The 26,494-nt window shown below is 33.8% G+C and overlaps 1 protein-coding gene across 2 annotated transcripts in view; it reads left to right on the top strand.

Annotated features, from left to right (window-relative positions):
• ntrk3b (neurotrophic tyrosine kinase, receptor, type 3b) overlaps positions 1-24,546 on the top strand; it is a 147,857-nt gene extending 123,311 nt beyond the window's left edge. For both annotated transcript variants that reach the window (XM_051115276.1, XM_051115275.1), the window contains exons 13-17: positions 5,289-5,419; positions 7,693-7,865; positions 12,553-12,796; positions 21,043-21,201; positions 23,104-24,546. In XM_051115276.1, coding sequence (XP_050971233.1) covers positions 5,289-5,419; positions 7,693-7,865; positions 12,553-12,796; positions 21,043-21,201; positions 23,104-23,289 — 893 coding nt within the window. In that variant the 3' untranslated portion in view covers positions 23,290-24,546. The remainder of the gene's footprint in view (positions 1-5,288; positions 5,420-7,692; positions 7,866-12,552; positions 12,797-21,042; positions 21,202-23,103) is intronic.
• The last annotated feature ends 1,948 nt before the right edge of the window (positions 24,547-26,494 follow it).

Here is a 26,494-nt window from a genome sequence, read left to right as displayed (position 1 = left end):
CAAGAATCTCTGCAATCACCTTTCCTAATAACGTGCTAATTAGCAAGTTCCAGCTAAATGCGAAATGCAGCTAAAGTGTTGTTTTACACTACCATTGAGAATTTTTAACCAAAGTATATTATAGAATTTTCATTAAGACCCTAAAGAATCATATCAAATTGTGGAAAATGGGCATCTGATGACCCCTTTAAAACTGGAATCTTCTGTAGTTACATCATGTACTAAGACTGATGGAAAATGAAAGAGTGTGATTTTTCTAGGCTGATATGGCTAGGAACTATACTCTCATTCCGGCGTAATAATCAAAGAACTTTGCTGCCGTACCATGGGTGCAGCAGGTGCAATGATATTACGCAGTGCCTGAAAGTGACCGGCACTAAGTTTGTGTAGATGCAGCCGGCAGAGTTGACAGCTGCGTAATATCATTGGGCCTGCTGCACCCATCTAACCTCTTTGGTTATTTTTGAGCAAGATGCTAACGGTCTAATCGGATTCAATGATCTATGCTAAGCTATGCTAAAAGTGCTACTGCCAGACCCGGAGATCGGCTGAATGGATTAGAAAACGGTAAAACTCAACTGTTTAACTCTTGAGAAGTTGGAAAATTAGACTATTTTCAAAAAAGTGGAGTGTTTCTTTATATTCAGTATAACGTCTTGCCATAAGGCCAGCAGTAAATGTGGTTTTATAATTACAGTTATTATAAATTACAGTTATGATTGATTACAATGTGTCTTATAAATATTTTAGTAAACAATTCATTTGAAACCTAAATGTTTCATTAATTCATTATCCAAAAATATATATAATGCATTACAATGTAGATTATGGACAATTAGTTGAGTTTTATAAAAACACGTTTCATAATAACTGTAATTATAAACATTTATTGTTGCTCTTATGGCAAGGTGTACTAAATATAATCTTGCTTTAAGCTGTTTTACTGACAGTTTGTCAACAAAACAATATTTTAATAAACACTTATCTTGAAACTAGAATATGTTTTATAAAAGCATTTTTATTGCATCATTTTATTTCATAATAATTGCAGTTATAAAACCACATTTATTGTACACCACATTTGAATGCATTACAATACTCATCTTGTAATGTTAGAATGCATCATATTCTTTTAAGGTATAACAATAAATATGCATTTATAAGTATTATAATTATTGTGAAATTATTATTATAAATGATTAAATTATGTTAATGTACTTGGTTACAGCTAAAGGCTATATAATGCATTTATAATGCATTACACACACACACACGCATACACACTTCAATTAGCATTGCCATTTTTTCCCAATTGTATTTCTGCATCAATCTACACCGAAAAAATGTACAAAAGCTGTCACTGGGTTGCTGCCTTTTCAAATGGTACTCTTTTATATCCCTAAAAGATGCATATTAGTTCCTTAAAGGGTACATAATAATATCTAAAGAGCACATATTAGTATGTAAATGGTACATATTAGTACCTTTAGAAAAGGTACTGCCCCAATTGCAGCTTTTGTACCTTTTTTTCTGGGAGCGTACATTTGTTTACCCAGAACATGCTGATTTAAGAAAACAGATAAGTACAGGACTACTTATGGTCTTTTATTGCAAAACATGCCGTTTTGCTTCAGAATGGCAGCTTTGACCCAATGACCCAAACATAATCATAATTCACAATATCTCGGTGTGTGGCTTCACCATAGCAACCACAACAAGTTGACACAATACAACAAATCAATTTGGTTTGGACACGCACAAAGCAAATGGTTGTTTTTGTTGGCTTTTATAAGAATGATCTGACAGTGGTATAACAGGCTATATGATATATGTTTACATCATGTGTGTGAATAATAGACCGTGGCTTATATCTATATAACCGTTCATCTTTACGAATCAAGTGTTAGATATATAGGGCCCTATAAAATCAGTTATTTTATTTTTTATTTATTTTTTATTTATTTTTTTTTTTTTGCAAATTACGTTTTATTTTTTCCATTTTTATTCAAAGACACTAGTCCATATCGTATTTGGATTTAAGTGTTCTGACCTACTTTTGATTTATTCATCCAAAATTTGGCAAATTCCATGACATTCTGCATTATACAGTAAATTTAATTTTTATTACTGTATTCTGTGATTCATGTTTTTTGCATCACGGAAATCGTAGAGACCCAGATATAGACCAATGAGTAGATGTGTTTATTTGAAGTAGAGCTTAGATATAGGAAAAGAGTGGCTGTTATGTTTGTGTAGAGTCAAATTTGTACCCTTTTTTCTAGTCTTTTTGTGGTAAAGCATTTTTGCTTTTAAGCTACTTTTAATTCACACAAAGAATTGGAAATGACAATGGACATTGATGGCAAAGCATTACAAGTCCCAGGTGAGTTCCCAACAGATGGCAAAAAGAGACCTTTTACAATTGACTCTCATTTGCATCACACTCGTTTTGTTTTGAAAAAGAGAACTCAGAGGAGGAAAAAAAAAAAAAACTGAAAATATCCAGCTGTGACCGCAAGCAGCAATTCTAGAACACCATCTGCATGGGAACTGACCTTTTACACAATGCGAACAACTCACGACTGAAGCCTTTATTTACACTTGTACGTATGCGTAAACAACACACACAGCGGCCGCATACAGATAACCTGTCACTCATATTTCATTTGGCTCGGTTTTCTGCACTCATTTTTGCCGCCTGTACCTGAGGGAAATTGTCTCTTAGTTGGATAATTGTATGCCTGGACCTCTCTCACCATTGTTTGATACATATATTTTGGAAGTTTTTTTGTAATAATAAAATAATAATTAAATAATAATAATAATTCCAAGACATAATGTACAACATTACTTGAAATAAAGCTAAAATAAAATATATAACTTAAATTAAAGCTTAAACTTAATTAGAAATCACTCAGATTCTAATAGTTTTTATTAATATTTTGAATTATTTTTCATTTTTATATTTTGTAGGGCTGCCCCCTGATAGTCGACTAACCATTAGTTGACGAGAAGAGGCATCAACCATAGTTTTACTAGTCGCTTAGTCGCAGGAAAAAAAAAATCCACAGGAAGTGGCGAAGTTGCGCAGTCCGTGACGGACAGATTAATATAGTACACTGGATAGGACATCCAAATGCTTACTTTCCATTCATCGACCTCAAATATGGCTTTTACCTAAAAGATGTATGTAGTAGCAACTTTACATGGCAGCTCAATCTAATGTTAACCTAGAAAAATGTGCACTATTGAAGTGTCTGTGTGGAGTGTGGGAGCTGAACAGAAGCGTGCTCACTGCCTGCTGTCACTTTCTCTTAAAATACTTTGTCATTTTGGTCATATAGATAAGAGTTATACATCTTTTGAATCTGTAAAGACTGCGTTTATTTGTGTGCACTCACAATAACAATGAAACACTGTGCTTTTGTAAAATAATAAGCAAACAAGATACGCTCTCTGCTGTCTCAGTCTCTGTGAACTTAAGCGTGAAACTCTGTATTAGTGGTGTCAAAATTAGCGCGTTAACGCAGGCGATTAATTTTTTCAATTTAACACGTTAAAAGTATTTAACGCAATTAACACAGGAGTGGGGCTATGTTTGGCCATCCCACCCACAACCACTAAAGAATTGCATTTATTTAGAGACAGAATGTAATAACGAGCACATCAAACAGGAGACTTTTCATACGTGGAAAACATTTCTGCATTTTTCTCCATATAATGGACTGATATGGTGCCCTGATTTTGAACTTCCAAAATGCAGTTTAAATGCAGCTTCAAACGATCCCAAATGCGGTTGTAAACAATCCCAGCCGAGAAAGAAGGGTCTTATCTAGTGTAACGATCAGTTATTTTCATAGAAAAATTACAATTTAAATACTTTTTAATATCAAACGCTCGTCTTGCCTTTCTCTCCTTGAACTCTGTGCATTATAACTCAAGACAGTTAGGGTATGTCGAAAAACTCAGAGGCAGCTTTCAAAGCAACAGTAGCCAAAATATCCTAATAACCAGCTGCTGTGATGTCTGTTAATCAAAGAACAGAATTTTAAAAATGGAAATAAATAACTTCTGTAGTTTTAAGCTTTATCTTTTATTTAATTTAGATTTTAGTGTTTGAAAACTTTATTAAATTTGGCTATATTTTCTTGCTGAAGGGCGCGGGTTATTATAATGGGTTTATGTGAAGATTGTTTTAAGTTCACTTAAATTACAAGTCTAAATTTTTGTAGAGACATCAGTGGGTATCAGTGAAACTTGCCTTCAGTCATAAAAAAAAGATGCTATTAAACAAATATCAAAAATATACTTCCTTTATGCTGTTTCTACATTAATTTGAAGATTGAATGTAAAATCATTGCAATATAAAAGTATAATTAAAAATTTTAATGTTAGGTGAGATTAATTGCGATTAATCGCAATTAATTTCAGAAAAAATGTGCAATTAATTAGTTCATGTTTTTTAATCGATTGACACAAGTACTGTGTATACTTGCCTTACAGACATGAAAAATATATCTACAGAGAGTGAAATGTCTACTTTTAAATGAACCAATTCAAATAGAAATTAAATATTCTCACATTATGTAATACATGTAAAACATGCATACAGGCTCATCCCCTACTGCGAAGATGACAAGTCAGTGTCGCTACTTTCATCTCTTAAGCCGAAAACAACAAAGCGCTAATTTAATCAATAAATTATTAAAATGTTAATGCAGTCCGCTGCTGTTTTTTCCCCCAGACACATTCATAATTATTATATCTGCTGGTGTGCTGTGGCAAGCTTTTTTTGCGTGCGCTTGAATGTTTAGTCGTCTATAGACAATCAAAGACTCATTATTATGATTTATATGATTTATTAATAAACGTGCGAGTAATAGTCGACTAATGCTTAAAATGAACAATTACTAGTCGACCAGAAAAATCTTTAGTTGAGGACAGCCCTAATAATTTCTGTTTACATTTTAGGTAATTTTTTTTTGGTTTTGTTTTACTAGTAGTTTTTTTAATGACATATTATTTTTTTATATTTATTTATTTTTATTTCAGTTTATTTAGTTTAATAATCCTGAAGTAACACATTTACTTCAACTAAAACTTTTAATGAAAATGGAAATATAAAAACTAATTCCAACTATGAATAAATACAATAATATAAATATTAAAACAACACAGCAGTGTCCTTTTACAATCCAGTCTCATTTTACTGCATCACTGCATGTGAACTGATGATTTTGACGTACAAAACACAAATTTAACAACATTATGGTTTTCTCTTTTTGTAGATGTGCAGCATATTAAACGGAGGGACATTGTTCTGAAGAGGGAGCTGGGCGAGGGAGCTTTCGGGAAGGTGTTTCTAGCCGAATGTTACAACCTCAGCCCCACCAAAGATAAGATGCTGGTGGCTGTAAAGGTAAGGCATGTTTTTGCAGTTAAAAGCACCTTCTTCTGGCCTTGCTTTGCTCTGACTTTTCTCAGAATAGATGCACTTCTTCTGTGCACTCCATTCCATTACCAGGAATGTGCATTATGAAAGCAAATACACATTCCAGCTCTTATTTCACACAATTCATCTAAGAAGTTTGAAACAAAAAGTAAAACTTTTTTTTTTTGGCTTTACTTTCAACTATAGGCTTTGTTACACAAACATTTCACAGTCCACTACACAGAGTACATTTTGCAAAACCAGTTAAAAACTGGTCTATAACTATTTTTTAAGGCCAATAATATAATTTAACCATTGGAAAACACTCATGGAAACATTGGTTTCCACTTGATGTCCAATGTAAAATATGGGTACTTTTGCAAAACCAGTTGAGTACTGGTCTAAAACGTCGTCTTAAAGTCAGTAATATCATTTTACCATTGGAAAGCACACTCCACATCTAAACTTCCTCCTCTAACCCAATGTACTGCAGAGTGATTGAAACTATTACATCATAAAGATAACTGAAGATGCTGTGAAAATACTCAGTTGTCATGAGGATATCTTATGAACCCGGGGCTGTCAGGCCAGATCCCCCGGCAGAATGCTGCAGCAGAAAGCCAGCGCATCAGGACTGTATTGAGTGGCATGACGCTAACACTTCCCCTGACAAAAAATGAGCGCTTCACCATCTGTGTCATATACGCCATTCTCTGTCGATGCCTCCCTCTGCTTGTGTCAGAGAGATCAGGGGAATTCTGTAATTAAAATCAAATTGCATCATGTGCCATTCAGGCTAAGTTATCATTTAATTGGTAGGAGCAGGACTCACAATGAAAAGGCTAATGCAAAAGTGCTTTGGAGGGTCTGGAACATTAAATGGCTGTGTTTTTGTCATGCTATAAATGCATTGGTAAGGATACCCCATCCTAGTTGCCTGGGATTAAGAGATATAGAGTAAAATGTTATCACGTTTCTCATGTGCATGGTAATGGTTTATCAAAATAAAAGTAACTAGTTCTGAAAACATATGTCAGACATGTTGGTGAAGAATGAAGCATTAATGTCAGATGCTGTGTGCCAGATAGGAAATCCAATGTCGGGTTAAGCTGTGTCGGGGAATACAATTACAAATACTACTGCAAAATGTTGAAAATTGTTACATTCATACCATGCAATTCAACAAAACCATACAATAGCATTTCTATACTGATAACAGCATGCAATGATATGTGTGAATGAATGTTAGAACTTTTAGTTTTGAGAAAACTACTATATTTTAACTAAAACTATTCAAATGTATTTCTGTCAAATGAAATAAATCAGAAAAAAATATATAAATATTAGATGAAGAAAAAAGGTAAATGAAAATGAGAAATGTTGCCTTGTCAGCTAAGTAAAATAAATTTAAGCTGAAATACTAAAATGACTAAAACTAAAACCAAAATAAAAAAATTAATTAAAGCTAAATATTAAAAACTATCAAAAATGTAAAAAAATGCACAAAATAAAACTAAATATGAAAATAAATGACATATACTACAAATGTTATCACATTTATCATGTGCATGCTGAAAATGCCAATTTATCTAGGTCTAAAAATGTGTCAGACAATTTGGTTAAAAATTAAATAAATAAATATAGGTCCCACTTTATATTAGAGGGCCTTAACTACTATGTACTTACATTTAAATTAATCATTCGGGGCAATGCACTTGTTGTGTACATACATGATTTTACATTGTACATTTAGATGAAATGTGAAAGGTAAGCTGGGGTAAGCTGTGCCAGTATATACAATTACAAAATAAAATTAAATACAAATACAAATACTACTGGAAAATGTTGAAAATATTCTACATTTTCAACCTCCTCCAGACTAGTTAATGAAAATCCAACTAATGTGCAGCAAAATAAGACATTACATTCTGATTTATTACCTGTCTATATTCATAGTTTTATTTTATTTATATAAAACTCCCCAATGAACTTAGCCCTTAACAAGCCATAGTTTATGCAAGTCGTGTCACTGAAGCACTTTTGTTTTGAGAAGTCATGCTATGGCCTTTTGTTGTACGTTTTTGTCTCATTTCAGTTGATGGCAGACATCCTGAAATGCAATTAGGCATATTAGTTTAACCTCCATCTCATTTCTCCTTGCCTAGAGGACATCTTAAGTAAAAACGTGGCATCCCACTCTCCACCGTGCATTTGTTCTCGTCTGTACATATCCTAGAGCGAACATGCTTTCTGTTTCTCAGACTCTCAAAGACCCGACCCTGACTGCCAGAAAAGACTTTCAACGGGAAGCCGAGCTCCTCACCAACCTTCAGCATGAGCACATTGTAAAATTCTACGGCGTGTGCGTGGATGGCGACCCACTCATCATGGTGTTTGAGTACATGAAGCATGGAGACCTCAATAAGTTTCTAAGGTATTTATTTAATTGAGATTTCAGTGGGAATTACACAGCACAGACTGCTTAGAAAAATGTGCCTCTAAAAATGCATCTATAAATAAAATTCACTCCAGTTTCCAGTTGAAATGAACACTAGAGATTGTATGTTACAAAATGCACATGATTTGCAAACAAATTAACAGTCCGTTACGAAAGTATTCATTCCCTCCTTTTTTCCCCACATTTTATGCTGCTGCCTTATGTTTTTTCCACATCAATTTACACTCCATACACCATTATGACAAAGCAAAAACAGAATTGTCACAACTTTGTAAATGTATTACAAATAAAAAACTGAAATAAGTACATTGCATAAGTATTCATACCCTTAACTCGGTACTCAGTTGAAGCATGTTTACAGCCTCAATACTTTCTGGATATGATGCAACAAGTTTTGCACATCAGCATTTGGCAATTATCTGCCATTCTACTCCTCACCTCTTCACCTCTCAAACTCTGTCAAGTTGCATGGGGCCAGACACACATTTTCAAGTTTCTCCAGAAATATTTGATTGAGTTCAAGCCCAGACTGTGGCTGGGTCACTCAAGGACATTCAGAGAGTTGTCTATAAGCCACTCTTGCTGTGTGCTTAGGCTCATTGTCCTGTTGGAAGGTGAACCTTCTGCACAGTCTGAGGTTTTGAATGCTCTGGACTGGGTTTTCATTAAGGCACATCAATCTCAATATTTTGGTGCATTGAGCTTTTCTTCTACTCTGATGAGTCCCTCAGTCCCTGCCGCTAAAAAACAGCCCCACAGCATGAGGCTGCTACCAGCACACTTTACTTTTGGGATGCTATTCTGCAGGTAATGAGCAGTGCCTGGTTTCCTTCAAACATGATGCTTGGAATTGAGGTTTATCAGATCAGAAAATCTTGTTTCTCACAGAAAACTGAGATCCTTTGGGTGCTTTTATGCAAATTCCAAGTGTGTTTTCATGTGTTTTAACTGAGGAGATCTCAGATTGGTGGAGTATTGCAGTGATGTTTGTCCTACTGTAAGTTTCTCCTATCTCCACATATGATCATGGAGCTTAACTAGAGTGACCATCAGGTTCTTGGTCACCAGTCTAACCAAAGCCCTACACCATCAATTGCTTAGTTTGGCCAGGAGGTCAGCTCTAGGAAGAGTCCTGGTTGTTTTAAACTTACCCATTAAGGGTAACATAGACAACATGCTTCTGTGAACCTTCAATGCAGCAGAATTTTTCTGAACTTTTGCCCAGATGTGCGGCTTGATGCAGTCCTATTTCTGAGCTCTACAGGAGTTTTTTTGACCCCAGGGCTTGGGTTTTGCTCTGATATGCATTTGCAGCTGTTAGATCTTTTATTGAGAGGTGTGTGGCTTTCCAGATCATACCTATTCAATTGAATTTGCCACAGGTTAACTTCATTTGAAGAGCTGTAACATCTACAAGCAATATGAATGCTCCTGAGCTAAATTTTAACTGTCCCAGATAAGAGTATGAATACTTATGCAACAGAATCATTTAAGTTTTTTTTTTACTTTTAAATAAATTGCATAGATGTCAAAAGCCTGTTTTTTGCTTTGCTATTATGGTGTATGGAGTGTAAATTGATGTGGGGGAAAAAAAACTAAAGCAGTTTAACATAAGGCAGCAACAAACAAAATGTGAAAAAAATGAAGGGGTATGAATACTTTTGCAAGGCACTGTATGTTGACGTTTCTATCACATAAACTCTATATGTATGGCTTTTTTAATGTAGTAAACTTGCTCGGAAGCCCACCTGGTACAGCAATGAACTTGCAGGTCGGCCCTGTGAAACAAATCACGAAAATACAGCTCAACTACTGGTAGAAAAAGCTAAAATCTCTTGTCTCACTTTGCTTTTGCTAACACTATCAGTTCAGTTTATGGGTAGGATGAAAGTGTCGTAAAACATGAAAGAAGTGACAATATCATTTTGCTGAAATGTAGCCACAGGCATGTATTTCCAATGAGTCTGGGTTGAAATTATAGGTGCGCTCCCTAAGCAAAGACTGTCTGAAATTGTAGATAGTGAAATTATTCTAGCTCCTAAGATACCTAATTTTGGCCGAAACTTTGGGGATTATCACATTTCCTTCATAAATGATGTAATTTCATAATGTGTTCCAACAGATAATGAAAATTTTCATTTAATATGATGGATAGAGCGAACCCAGAGGAAAATAATTTATTGCTCACAGGTAGCACAGTAGACTTAATTGAGTTGTTATTTTTATTGAAGTACCAACTTTATCTAAAACATTTTTCTTAAAATCCTTTAAAATAAATAAATATGCACACGTAGAGAATTACGGATAAAAGCATAACAAAGATAAATTGATCTGTGAGCAGTTTTAAATATTACTGCAATCTCTTGTGAAGATTTAAGACTTTTTGTTCTCCATTTCATGTCATCACTGTTTAGCAGACACAATTTAAATATGAAAGAGATCTGAAAGATTCACTGATGGGAAGTAGTTGTATATGATTTAAACTGGATAATTTCACCATTTCAAATATGAGTCACGTAAGGTTACTGCTTCTCTAATCAATCAATTATGAAGTTTCATTTCGATTTCAATGCTATTTATGTAGACAGCTGCCAATAGGCAATAGATATTGAAACAGCTCACCAGGTTTTGAGACACAAGATGCTATTTCAAAATGGCAGCTCATGTTTGAACTTCATTGTATGCACGTCGCAAGGTGGATTGAGGCCATGTGAATTGTAATTTGCAGGGGAGAACTGTGAAAATATAAAGGCAGACAGAGTACTGGAGTGAGATGATTGTCTTGTGGGAGCAAAGTGATGGGTGATGATAATAAATTATTCTTTTGTGTAGTGAGAGAATTTTTTCTTACACTTATGCAGATGGCCGGACTTGCATTTCAAGAAAAAAAATGATGATGAAATTCTTTTTAGAAAAGCTGCAATGATACAAGTCTGGTTGATTTTCATGGACAGCAAAAAGATTTTGGCAGCAGACTGCAGTTAAGCTTCATACAGATGATATTTGTTGAATTAAAGAGATTTAGCGAGAACGTAATGTAAAGCATATTAGACAAGCCAGAGTGGTTTTGGAGTCATAAACTAACCAACCATTGAATCCCAACCTGTGATTTGGTTCCTGACTCACAAACTTTGATTAGAATCAAAAAATGTTTGAAATGGTAAAGTTTATGTACAAGAGACTTATGCACAAGACCATGTATATAATAGATTCATAAATGATGATACACACTTAAAAATAAAAATGCTATAAAAGGTTCTTCACAACGATGCCATAGAAGAACCATTTTCGGTTCTTTAAAGAACCATCCCTTTCTTAGTTTTTAATGATCTGAAGAACCTTTTTTCACCCCAAAGAACCTTTTGTGAAACAGAAAGATTCTTCAGATGTTAAAGGTTCTTTATGGAACCATTTAGACAAAAAATGTTTCTCTATGGCATTGTGAAGCACCTTTATTTTTAAGAGTGTGCATTATAAAACTAATGACTAAATTGTTGATTATACACTACCATTCAAAAGTTTGGGGTCCGTACCATTTATTTGGAAGAAATAAGTACTTTTATTTAGCAAAGATGCATAAATGCAAAAAAAAAAAAAAAATTCTATTCAAAGAATCCAGGAAAAAAAAAATACTAAGAAATATGAAAATACTAAGTAGCCCAACTGTTTTCACCACTGATAATAAGATTTTTTTGTTTGTTTGTTTGTTTTTTGAGCAGAAAATCAGCATATCAGAATAATTTTTGAAGGATCATTGAAAATTCAGCTTTGATCATAGAAATAAATTTGATTTTAAAATATATTAAAATAGAAAACGGTTGTTTTAAATATTTACTGTATTTTTGATCAAATAAATGCAGCTTTCGTGGCCATAAGAGACTTCTTTAAAAATATTTTTTAAATCTTACCTACAAATGGTAAATGGTTGGTAAATCTCCCTTCAGATTATGCGTATTGTAGTTCCTGACTGGGAATTTGGCAATTAAAAACATTTTTCAAAATGATGTCAGTCACTCTGATGTAAGTGGCTTTGACGGAATTACCTCTATAGACATCAAATCTTTTAAACAGTATTGTTAAAAATCAAGTTCTACATTGAGAAAATGAATGGGACTCTTTTTTTATTCAGATCCCAGCCTGTTACATTCTAAAGCAGCGCTGCCGCTGGGATTGTTAGCTCTCTGATTGTTAGCTCTTCAGTATACAGTTGAAGAGCACACTGCTGAAGAGGCACTGACCAGAAGAGATGCACAAATTACAGTCGAGCCCTTCTGAACAGCAACCTTATGCAAATGCTGCCGCAATCAGACAAAAATCATTTTCCCTGAGTGAAGAGAAAATCGAAAAAGTTAACAGAATAGGTGATTTTTATTTCACCAGGCAGTTGAAGTCAAAGCACATCTTTCTTTGCCTTGACTTACTCACTTCAAATTAGACAGCTTTACAGGATTAAAGGATTAGAGGGGGAATTATTTTATGGGGCAATAAGGCGGTGCGTTTGAACACTTCGACCCTGTGCCCTTTTACATTGATCCATAATCAATTTTCCCTGCTCGGATCCTAAACGCAAGTAATTGCAAACCTGGACGAAGCTCAGCAGTGAAGGACAATTACTGCCAAGACTAACAAGTGTAACCAATACGGCTTTCTCCCCACATTTCAGAGCCCACGGTCCAGACGCAATGATCCTCGTTGACGGCCAGCCGATGCAGTCTAACGGGGAACTTGGTCTCTCGCAGATGCTTCATATCGCTACACAGATAGCGGCGGGCATGGTCTACCTGTCCTCCCAGCATTTTGTGCACCGTGACCTGGCCACACGCAACTGCCTCGTGGGTAACGGCCTGCTCGTCAAAATTGGAGACTTCGGGATGTCCAGAGACATCTACAGCTCAGATTACTATCGAGTAAGTATAACAATAAACCAAAAAAAAAAACTTTATATAGCATCATTGCAGGTACATTACTTCTTGCTTCTGGACCTAAAGTATAGGAATGTTCTGGGTTATTATCAGTATTTGTGGCTTACTTTTTCATTTTTTATATGTGACCCTGGATCACAAAACCAGTCATAATGGTAAACTTTTTGAAAATGAGATTTATACAACATCTGAAAACTGAATAATTAATTGATGTATGGTTTGTTAGGATAAGTCAATATTTGGCAGAGATACACATAATTTGAATATCTGGCATCTGAAGGTACAAACAAAATCGAAATATTGAGAAAATGACCTGTAAAGTTTTCCAAATTAAGTTATTAGCAATGCATATAACTAATCAAATATTAAGTTTTGATATATTCATGGTAGGAAATTTACAAAATATCTTCATGGAACATGATATTTACTTAATATTCTAATAATTTTTGGCATAAAAGAAAAATAGATCATTTTGACCCATAGAATGTATTGTTTGCTACTGCTACAAATATACCCGTGCTACTCAAGACTGGGTTAGGGTTCTGTGGTCCAGGGTCACATATTACATATATATATATATATATATATTATACACATTATATATTCACCCTAATGACATTTCAAAACCTGTATAACTTTCTTTTAAAAAAAAAATGTTTTTGTCCATACCAATGAAAGTCAGTGGGGTCCAATTTTATTATGGCACCTATTGACAGCAGAAAAAAACGGCTTTACAGCACAAATGGATGTATTTTAGTATAACTTTGCAAAGCCAAAGTTCACACTAGTTTCACATTAACAGGTTAATGCATTTTTTTTTATATATATATATATTTATTGCATGACCCTGCTTACTTCCATTGTAAGTGGCAGACTACTGCCACAAGTTATGCTTTTTTTTGTTCTTGTTTAAATTATTTTCTGTGTTAGTCAACATTATGAAAGAAAATGCTATTTATAGAGCTTAGACTGGATGAAACATTTCTTGAAACCTTGTGTTATGTTGAAAATCCTTTACCTAATTTGAGGCTCCCAATTACAAGATGGCCAATCTTTTAAAAATTTCTTGTAAATCTCTCATTATGATATAATATCACCAAGTCTTGGATGAATCTTTGTCAGCTCAATTTTTTTTTCAATTAACACAGATTTTGTACATCTTTCTGGAACTGACTGAATATGGGCCTGAGTTTACACATGTTAGCTTTGGGGTGAAAAAGCATTATTTATGCATAATTTTGGCAATATTCACTCAAAAATTGAGATGCATAAGCTCAGATGACTGAGGCCTATGATTAATCACTTTCAAAAAGAAATTATTGATTAAAATATTTTTTGTAGGGTAGTCATTTTTGACCAGGAACACCACATATATATCACAGCAGGGGGGAAAAAAATTGGAAATTCAGAAAATTTGGAAAAAATGGAAAATCCTCTCCAGGTCAGAATGACCAGAACACAACATTCTGTGGTCAAAATGTTATTTTCCATTTACAATCCCAATCAATTAATATACCAAATTTTTTTTTCCTTTATTTGTACTAACAATAGCAACCTATTAGATCGAGTTAAATGCCAAGGACAGCAAAATATTCCACTGAGAAACTGGATTGTAGAGAGTGTCTTTATACTCAAGCCAGTCGCAAACTGAAGGCCAGAAACATCTTTATCAGCCGCACATACACACACTTACGCACAGTCTGCAATATTGACAAAGCAGAGAGATTACGAAATTATTACCGCATTGGACACGTTCACTGTGTCAAGTGATTATAAATAGCGGATCCTGCCAAGCACGTAATCCACACATGGCGAGTCATATTGACGTTTGTTGTCCTCTGGGGCTCGAGCGTCTGGCCACAGGAATGGAGCATGAGTGGAAGAGAGATTGAGGTACTTTCATCAGTGACCAATTCAACCGCCTTCGTCAAGACGTTATAAGTGGCACATCGACGTCCTGTCACCTAATGGCCTGCCGAGTATCTTTTTGCATGAAATGTTTTTGATAACTCTGTTTATGGTTGTACGGAAAACAGATTCAGGGAAAATTACAGCACAGGCTACATCCCATAAACACGCTGCGGATTGTCTTTAAATGTCGTCTTGGGTCTTCTTCACCACAGATAGCCGATTATACGCTATAAACAAGCTAAATGTACAGGTCACCCTGTCTTTTTGGTTTTTAACACTCTTAAATAAACCACTCATGACATTAAATGTCATCACATGGGCAAGTTTTCTGTCTGAACTCTCTAAAGGTCCGCTTTTGCTTGAAATTCAGCCATGTGTTTTAAATGGTTGAAGAAATCCGTTATCGGTCATGGATGCATGAATCTGCTTCCCCTGTTACTAAGTATAAAAGTATAAACGCCCAGAGAGTAGCTCTAGTGGGGCTGTAATCCATTCTCCACCATGCTGCTTTGCTCTTCATACCCATAATCCAATCTAGCCTTCTACCACTGAGCCACAGACTAGCCCTTAATCCAGTTTACAAACTACCAAAATAAAGCAAAAAACATGTTGTCTTTTTCCTGAAACCCACACCATGCTGTCAGGACGGGAATATGGTCAATCAGCAGAGAGATTCTTCTTCTCCGGCTTTCAATTTTTTATTGTCTAATGGGCTTATCAATTTTCAAACCACAAAGCTAATTGCTCCAGACTCAACCACAAAGCCCAAGGTGATACAGTGGATAGTGGTTTGAATGATTGCTTAACCAATTTTAGTTGCTCGTCTTAATGAGGGATTTGAAAGTAATTTACATTATTTAACTACCAGGACATGTGTGTGTCTCCTGTAAGTCTATTATTGAGATCACTGTTACTCAGCTCATTTAAATTAGCAATTAGCAAATCATTTGAATATACCCAGTAACTCTAATACCGTTTGAAATACAAGCTGAGACACACGTAGGTCACCATGTACTACAGCAACAACTGTGGTTAGATAGAATAAGGTCAATAAATGATAGCTGTGACTATATCGACATGCAATATTGTTGACGATAAAAGTTGAGACTAAAATGTATTTTTAAAAATACTTTTAAAAACTTTACCAAAAATCACACTTTATTTTCGGCAAAAAAAGGAGACAAAATATTATTGCGGACTGCTATACGTGCCTCTACTACGCAAGCTTTCAAGTGCGTTGCCAGATATCAAGAGTTCAAATCCCCAAATCAGAGCTTCTCCGTTAAAAGGATTCATGTTCTGCCTGGTGTTTTGCTTTATTTTTTGCAATCTGGCAACCATGCACACGCACTTCCTCTTTACTGTGGAACCATCGGCGATGAACTGAAAACACAGACAAACTAGATAGATAGATAGATAGATAGACAGACAGACAGACAGATTACATTTCATTAACAGAAACTATGATGAAAAATTTTCATTGACGAGCCATTTCCCCATGACTAAAATGAGACGATGATGAGATGACGACGAGACAACAATAAGGTCAATAAATGATAACTGTGACTATATCAACATGATTTTTTGCAATCTGGCAACCATGCACAAGTGTTTCTTCTTCGCTACAGAAGAGCGGGCAATGATCTAAAAACACAGACAAACAAGATAGCCATTTCCCCATGACAATGACAAGACGATAATAAGGTTAATAAATGATAACTGTGATTATATCAACATGCAGTATCGTTGACGATAAAAGACAAGACTAAAATGTATTTTTAAAAATCACCAAAAATCACACTTTATTTTCAGCAAAAAAAGGAGACTAAGTATTATTGCAGACTGCTGTACATGCCTCCACTACATGAGCTTTAATGTGCGGTTAAAGCTCAAAATTTCAATCCCCAAATCAGAGCTTCTCTGTTAAAAGGATACATTTTCTGCCCAATGTTTTGCTTAATTGTTTTTGGCAATCTGGCAACCATGCACAAGCTTTTTGTTGCGGAAGCGTCGGTGATGGTCTGAAAAAACAGGAAAATAAGATATTAAGATAAGAAAGAGATATTAGTGTTAATTTAATTAACAAAAACTATGATGAAAAAAAGTTTGTTGATGAGCCATCTCCCAATGGCTAAAATGAGATGAGACAACAATAAGGTTAATAAACGATAACTGTGAATATATCAAGATGCAATATCACACATGCCGATAAAAGATAAAATGTATTATTAAAAAAAAAACAAAAAAAACCTTTAAAAACTAAAAACGGTTGCCAGATATCAAGAGTTCAAATCCCCAAATCAGAGCATTTCTGTTTAAAGGATACATTTTCTTCCCTATGTTTTGCTTTTTTTTTGGCAATCTGGCAACCACACCCTCACTCTTTATTAAAGCGCTGACGATGATCTGAAAACACAGGCAAACAAGTAAGCTAAAGTTTAGCTATGTGAGATGTTCGGCTTGAATGAAAGTGTCATTCAGCCAGTCTGTATTCTGTCACGACATCTCGACTATTTTATTTGCGACTATTTTATTTTGGTTGCTGAATGACTGTACTTGTTGTTTTAATAGAGAAAAATTATTTAAATTTGGAATGACTATTAGGAATTTCAGTGATACAATATTTTGTGTACGAGTCCACATTCTATTGATTTGTACTTATTGGTGAAAATGCAATACCTTGCAATCAGTGCAATCATGCAGTGCAATCAGGGTGATTATAATTTTGAGCAAAAATAATTTTGATCAGTTTAAACATTACACAGCATGATGCAAATGTGACTAAGATTTCACTGACTAAAACTAGACTAAAATGCTCAGACATTTACTCGACTAAAATTTTACTAAACAAAAGTAAGACAAGGTTGACAAAATATTATAATAACTAAAAAGTACATTTGACACAGGACTAAGAATAAGACTAATTTAAAAGAATAAGACCAAATTTTTAAAAACGGCTGACAAAATGAACAGATGATGATGACAGATAGATAGATAGATAGATAGATAGATAGATAGATAGATAGATAGATAGATAGATAGAGAACTGTACAAGACACGTTTTTAGGGTTTTAATAGTTAAAACTTGCTGATTACAAGAGCTGACAGAACATATTGATGCTTTTAATTAGCTACGCTTTCAGATGCATTTTTTAGTAAAAGACATTTTGATTTTGTTTCATATGAAACAAAATCTAATATCACAAATGAGGCGGTATCACAGCAGGGGTACTGCAGTGAACTAATATGAGAAGCATCTGCAATGTATTATACAGTTTTTTATTTCACAACATCTCTCTCTAGAATAATGAATTATAGATTTTGCAGCCTTCTTTTCTAAAAAGAGAACATATTAGAGTTTATATGATAAACAGGGCAATGATTACTGCATAGTTGCTGTGTAACAGGACACTCTTTCATACAATATATTGTAAATGTTTTAAAAATTTTACAGACATGTCGGCGTTGTGTCAGAATGAGTACAGTGTGCATAATGTATGTCCATCCACAGCACATAAGTGTGATTTCACACATCATTTTTATGAAACGTGTCAGTATACAATCCATAATGTGACACTATCATCTTGCAGCAAATGTTGGGTTGATTACCCTGTTGAGTTGCAGGGTGAGATGTTACGATATATAAACTTCCTGTTTGCCCCTTCATTTCACATCCTCTCCTGACTATCACTTGCAATAAGAGCAGCAAAAATACAAATAAACAGACTCATTTACAGAACACAGGCTGAAAAGGTTTCGATGAGATATTGACTATATGCAGCCAACAGTATTCACAGGAACTTGGCTAATTTCTAATGTGGAGGTAGACGTCCATTAGTCTGCTCTCTGCCAGCCGGAAGTAGGATCAATGTAACGGCACACAACAGAGGGAATAGTAATTACAAAGAGAATTCCACGCTGAGCTGGAAGGGCTCCAGCAACACCCTGCAGTCCCGTGGACATTTCATGCCGGCACGACATGATGAATGAAGTGGAATTGACGTGAATAAGAAATAGATTTAAGAATAAGCCATTTTAATAGAAGCTGAGTGCACGCACAATTAATGCGTTATTGTTTAGTCAATTTGGCTCAACTGGCAGAGGACTTAAACTAAATCATTTGTATTATTAAAGCGAATAATACTCGTATGATTAGCTTTGATAATAATCTCATGTTCTTGTGTTATTTATCTGCTGCATTCCCACACTCAAAGTGAGTCAGGATAATTAAAGTTATGTATTGTTTTGAAGTTTTATTCTGTTAAAAAAAGAATCCCATTACGAGACTCTGCTGTGAAGAACAACCATACTATCAATTGCTTTCATTAGGGAGCACTCAGATGTGTATCAAATATGGCTGAAGTAAACGTTAAGGGTAAACGGCTCCCTAGTGGTTGGAAACCTCTAAAATAGCCACACGGTACATTAGTGTTTGTAATGTCTGTAATCTTTGTAATCAATCTTAATACATTTGTACACCTTTTAGGTGTTAATAGAGTAATCTTCACAAACTTTTAACTTCAAAAATATATAAATATTAAAACAAAATGATAAACAAACACTTTGAGTCATTGATATTGCTGCATGTAGACTTATATGATATTTCATTTAACCTGTTACTTTTGAACAGGTCAAAAATATAAAATATGCCAAAAAAATATAAAATATGCCAAAAGGTGTAATTAATGTTTGCACAAAATGCACTAAATTTTGAAATGCATGAACAATGTAAAATAACCTATTAAACAGTTTTATTTATTGGTGAGTTGCAGAGCGTTAAGAGATTTAACAACAATTAATTACTATTAATCATGTCCAAAATAAAGGTTTTTGTTTACATAATATATGTGTGTGTGTACTGTGCATATTTATTATGTATATATAAATACATATATATTTTTGTTGATTATATATATATATATATATATATATATATATACAAACACATACATACACACACACACACATATTATGAAAAAAAAAACTTTTATATCAGATGTTATTAATCATTGCACACCACTATTTGGGTTTGGCAGAATTTTTTTAAAAAGTTTTTGAAAAAGGTCCAAAAAGTCTGTAATGCTCACCAAGGCTGCAAAAATACAGTAAAAACAGTAATATTGTGAAATATTATTGCAAATTGTTTTCCATTTCAGCATATTTATAAAATGTAATTTATTCCTGTGATGCAAAGCTGAATTTTCAGCATCATTACTCCAGTCTTCAGTGTCACATGACCCTTCAGAAATCATTATAATATGCTGATTTGCTGCTCAAGAAATATTTCTAATTCTAATCAATGTTGAAAACAGTTGTTTAAGTGCTTGATTAAGTGCTGCTTAATATTTTTGTTGTAACAGCAATATATTTTTCCCAGGATTTAATTTTGATGAATATAAAAATTCAAAGAACAGCATTTATTTAAAATAGATTTTATCTTTCACAATTTAAAAGTCAACAGTGTAATTTTTGATCAATTTAATGCATCCTTGCATTTTTGAATAGACATTTTTTTAATTTTTTGAAAAGATAGAATAACCTTTTTTTATTTACTGACCCAAAACTTTTGAACTTTTGTTCTTACTTTTTGATGTGCATGCTCTTTTATACCCTCAGTAGGGTCTGTGCATCACGCTGTGGCACCACAGTTCATTGCACTGCCTCATACACACACACACAACAGTGTTTTTTTCCTCCTCAACAACTTACTAAAACTACACACAGCAACCGGTAATAAAAATGACTTCAGAGAGCTCATACTGTATGGTCTCTCCTTTAACACAATGAAGCGTTATACAACTGAACACAGTATATAATCTTGAATTGAAGTTCATCAGAATCAGTCTTATGTTTGTGAGGAATTGGAGCTCCAAAATCCTTTCAGTTTTTTGTGATAGAAAATATATGCAATGCTGTTTTTTGTTCAAAGCCAGCCTCTAAAAACATTTCAGCACATGATCTGCCAGAGCTAACTGATTACGCAATTCACAACTTCCGCAGCAAGCGTATTCCTCTAAAAGCTGATTGCAATACATCAGTGTGAACCTTAAAATATAGAATTTTAATTTCTGTAATATATATTAAGTATGTCTAGAGTTAAAATGAAACTAGTGAGCTGTGACAGACCCTGTGCTGGTGTCAAGCAAGATCAAAACTCTTGCATTCATGCATTTTTTTTAGTTCATCAAACAAGCTTTTCATAAGCAGTTAGAACTAAACTAGTAAACTAAGCTGTTTGCTTGTTTACAAAGAGAGGGAAATGTCATCCATACCACGTAAGATGTTTGTGAGCAACACTTGATGTGTAATCTCTCTTGTAGGTGGGAGGTCACACCATGCTGCCCATACGCTGGATGCCTCCGGAGAGCATCATGTACAGGAAGTTCTCCACAGAGAGCGATGTATGGAGCTTCGGAGTCATTATGTGGGAGATCTTCACCTATGGGAAACAGCCATGGTTTCAGTTATCCAATAATGAGGTAAATGTTCTCAAAACGAGACGGAGCCATTGTTAGAACATCAGTGTGAATATGACATTTTTAGAATGTGAGTGTGATCTCTACAGGCGGGGTGTAATGCTGTCAGAGATCAGGTTGGCAGCTCACATCTTGACACACACACATACATAGTTTGGTTGGAAAACCTTGTGAGCTGTCTACCTAGACAGCATTTTAGGGCATCATATGTGCACTGACACGAAGGTTGTTAAAAAAAAGGTAGAAAAGTCAGAAAGACTGAATTGTATATTCAGAAAAAGTTCAAAGGTAGAATTGAATATCCCTTTTTTGTGGATTAAGTCAATCCCATTTTACTTTATGACAAGCCCATATTGTTTCTCTATATGTGGGTGTGCATTTATAATTTGTGACCTTGGACCATTTAAAAATTGAGATTTATGCATCATCTGAAAGCTGAATAAACAAGCTTTCCATTGATGTATTGTTTGTTAGAATATTGGCCGAGATACAACTATTTGAAAATCTAAAATCTGAGGGTGCAAAAAAAACACCAAAATATTAAGAAAAGCTGTCCAAATGAAGTTTTTAGCAATGCATATTACTAATCAAAAATGTAATTTTGATATATTTATGGTAGGAATTTTACAAAATATCTTCGTGGAACATGATCTTTACTTAATATCCTAATGATTTTTGGTAAAATTTGGTAAAAAAAAACAACAACCAGAATTCATAGAAAAATTACAGGAAAAATATATTAATAATGTTACAAAAAAAAACAAAACAAAAAAAATTTAATAAAACTTTTTTTTCCCCCCAAATAGTAATAATATTTCTGAATCTTACTGTAATTTTTGATCAAATAAATGCAGCATTGGCTTCTTTCAAAAACATTTTACCTTTTTAATTTTAATTTTTCCAACCCCAAACTTTTGAATGGTAGTGTATACGTGTGCTATGTATTTTTATGTTTAATATTACGGATTAGAATGCTAAAACTAATCAGTTTAATTTATTGTGAAAAATGAAAGTAATGACATTAATAATGTTACCAAAACTGAGCAACACAGCTGTTTTTTTTTTACATTGATGATATAATAATAAATGTTGCTGAAAATTTAGCTTTGCATCACAGGAATAAATTACTTTATAACATATTACTTTATAATATATAAAATTAAATAATAATAATGATAATAATAATAATAATAAGAAGAAGAAGAAGAAGAAGAAGAAGAAGAAGAAGATCTTTCTGATAAAACTTTTTTTGTCAAATAGTAATAATATTTCTAAATCTTTCTGTAATTTGTATCAAATAAATGCAGCATTGGCTTCTTTTAAAAACATTTTACCTTCTTTCTTTTTTTTCCAACCCCAAACTTTTGAATGTTAGTGTATATGTATTATGTTTAATATTACGGATTAGAATGTTAAAACTGATCAGTTTAGTTTATTGTGAAAAATGAAGTAAAGACTTATCAAAATTAATAAAAAATAAAGAAAATAAAACTAGCAATAAAAAAAAAATAGCAATAATATTTTTAAATCTTACTGTAATTTGAAATTGATCAAATAAATGCAATAAATGTTTTATAAAAATATATATATTTTTGTATCAACCCCAAACTTTTGAATGGTAGTGTATATGTGTGCTACGTATTTTTATGTTTAATATTACGGATTAGAATGCTAAAACTAATCAGTTTAGTTTATTGTTAGTGAATTACGGGAATGGGACAGGCAAATAGTTTGTGTTGAAATGGCACCATTGTCGCAGCCACATCAGATTGGTCGGGATGCTCAAAGAAAGTCATAGCGTCCAACATTACTTATATTTGACTGAAATAGCACAAAAAAGTAAACACGCCACCTCTAAATCAATTGCACACATTTGCTCATTTCTGTCTCTCTCTTTTTTTGCAGGTCATCGAATGCATTACCCAAGGTCGGGTTCTAGACAGGCCTCGCCTGTGTCCTAAGGAGGTGTACGACCTCATGTTAGGCTGCTGGCAAAGAGAGCCGCAACAACGACTGAACATCAAAGACATTCAGAAAGTCCTTTACGCTCTGGGAAAAGCCACGCCTGTCTACTTGGACATCCTCGGCTGAGACTGGTGCGACGTCTCTCGCCAGAATCCAACACAATCCAGGAATAACCAAACAAGCCCTTTTCCCCGCGTCGGCGCTCCACTGTAAAAACACCAACACGTCGGAGATGGACTTTAAGTGCCTGCAACACTTTTTTTCGATACACTGGGTATACATAAAAAAAAGTTTAAAAAATATTTAAAAACAAACTTTTACATTTTGTTTACTGGTACAGTATATATAGTGTACAGAATTATTCTACAAAGACAAAAAAATTTCCTAAAAAGTGATGGCGAAAGCAGAACGTTGCCTTCGGTGTGGCGGCACTGTGTTTGAGAAATGATGATTTTCAGTGTTTCGTTTTATAAGCATATATACACACACATATATGAATATATTTTTATTTATTTTCTTTTATTTCGAAGGTAAAGTATGGGTGCCTGTCATGTTTAGTGCTGTTGATATATTATCTTTTCAAGACGGCTGCTCTTTGGTTCTGCTCTGCTTTAACAGCTGGGATTTTGTGAGGAAAGCCTTATTACGTTTCCATTATTTTGCCGATGCTGCGCTCAGCATCTTTTTCTCTTATGTTTTTGTTTCTGCAACTTTGATTTAACGATCTTTAGATCTTTGGAGCGGGCAACTTGGAACCTTTAGAATACTAAAGCGTTGATATATTTTCATCGTACGTGATTGTATATACTGTAAATTTATATTCTTGTCAACCTGTTAACTTATTTTTGTTTTTATGTGTTTTGATTTCCTTTTGGACACAAGAGTTATTTTGTGACGTACTCTTTAGAAAGGGTCAGCCAGGAGAGAACATAAATATCACACAGTATCTTCAAATGAGCACTTGGCGGCTCATTATTAATACAGGGTCTCTAATATTGTCGGAGGGAAAACGCGTCACGGCCGAGTCCAGTCTGCAACCGTGCTGCCGTACTTTTTCCCATCACCAAAACTGAATGTGGTAAAACTAGAACTGCAGGTTCGATGTCACTGAGATCCTAAAACGACACCTGTTGTTTCGCAATCTTCATCGCATCTAAAGTTAACGATTTCATGTTGTTGTCTGTAGCTGAACAGTTCTATGTTATTCCAGGGGCTGTTTCTCTGAAATGTTTGTCGATACGACACCAAATCTTTTTGACGTCAGGATTTCGATGTCGACGGATTCTCTTGCCTCTTTGCAGTACCACAGATATTTGCAAACGACATATTAAAATGTATGTTTAGATTAAGTATTAAATAAATATCAGAACCTTGTCAAATCAAGTCTTTCTTGTTCATTGTGTTTAGGCTGTTGGTAGTGGCACTTCAGAGATTTGTAGCGTAACCTAGTTTTGACTCGATCTGTCATGAAATTCATTGTGGTGGCTGGATATGCCTCGTCTTTTGCTCTCGGGGCAAAGTAGAGTGAATTGGCCACCGCAAGCATTTGATATCAGTGCCATGCACTGGCTAGAAATTAACTGAGGAAAAAGCCTTCGGGTCCTATGTGGCCATTTCTTTGAAAGATATTTAGTAATATAACTCCTTGTAATAAAACAGTCATTTTTGAATATGTAGAATGGGCAAATCATATCGTATTCAGCCGTGCATTTAGTTTATTCATGTGGAAACCGAGGCCGTATGCAATGGCTGCATGGCTGTCAGCCTCAACAATTAACCGTAATCACATCATTAAACCATTAAATGTAAAATATGCTCAAACGCCTGTGATGGAAAAGTTGTATGCTGTAAATGTAATGTTGCAAGATTATGCAATTACTGTACTTCAATATACTTTATATGTGTCAAGACTTTGGATATTAGCAATACAGGCAATTTAACAAGTGCACTGCAACTACTTTACAAAATATTCAGGTTATATTTTACTCACAAAAAGACAAGACAGAAATAGCAAATTATATTATACATATAAATATATACATTTTACAATGTGATTACAGCTAATTGTTAAGCCTGACAGCCATGCAGCCATTGCATATGACCTCAGTTTCCACATGACTTAATGCACTGTTTGGGATCAGTAAGACTTGTAATGTTGCCTGCATTTATTGATTAAAAATACAGAAAAAACATAAATACTCCAAAATGTTATTACAATATAAAATGATGGTTTTTATTTGAATATACTTTAAAACGTAATTTATTTCTGTGATGTAAAGCTGAATTTTCATCAGCTGTTACTCCAGTCTTAAGTGTCACTTGATCCTTCAGAAATCATTCTAATATGCTGATTTATTATTAGAATTATCAATGTTGGAAACAGTTGTGCTGCCAAATATTTTTTGGAAACTTGTGATTCTTTTTTTCAGGATTCTATGATGAATAACAAGTTAGAAAAAACAGCATTTATTCAAAATATACATCTTTTTGAACAATGTAAATCTATTACTTTTTATTAATTTAACACATCCTTGGTGAATAAATTATTAAGCTATTAATATCTTAAAGAAATAATAAAAATTTACTGACCCCAAACTTTTGAACAGTAGTGTATATTGTTACAAAAGATTTCTATTTTAAATAAATGCTGTTCTTTTTAACCTTTTATTCATGAAAGGATCCAGAAAAAAAATATCACAGGTTCCAAACTAACATTGTAAACATTGTTTTACATTTTGCATTTTTGATCAAATAAACGCAGCCTTGATGGCATTAGAAACTTATTTAATATATATATATACATATATATAAATATATACATATACATATACATATATATATATATATATATATATATATATACACATACACACACACACATATTTTGCATTGTGAAGATATTTTCAGTTAAGCACATTTTATGCACAATTAATCCTGATTCTCATTAACATCATTTGGAAAAATATATACTTTACATTGTAATGTATTTATATGTCATCGTATGTGCTATATTACCTTTACTGAATTCTCATATAGCATTTTATGAATTTAAAGGTGTTGGGGAAAAATATTTTTTACAGTACATTACAGTATTGCCTTACTTTTTACATAAAAAAGTAACTAATTGTGTTAGTTTACATTTTATGAAATATAATGTATTATGTTACTTTTGCATTACTTCTGGTCACTTGAGCTGGGCTTGTTTATTAATTTTTGTTAATTTTTAATAACAAAAAACACAAAAGTTGTATTTTTGGCAAATGTGAGGGTCCTTTTCACACCAAAAGTGAATTTATCACTTTTGTGAAAAGTGTAGTTTATTGTGTCTAGG

Source organism: Labeo rohita, chromosome 7 (assembly GCF_022985175.1).
Source record: "Labeo rohita strain BAU-BD-2019 chromosome 7, IGBB_LRoh.1.0, whole genome shotgun sequence".
NCBI classification, from domain to species: Eukaryota; Metazoa; Chordata; class Actinopteri; order Cypriniformes; family Cyprinidae; genus Labeo; species Labeo rohita.
Note: the sequence above shows the minus strand (reverse complement) of the source record. Positions and strands in the feature narration are given on the sequence as shown.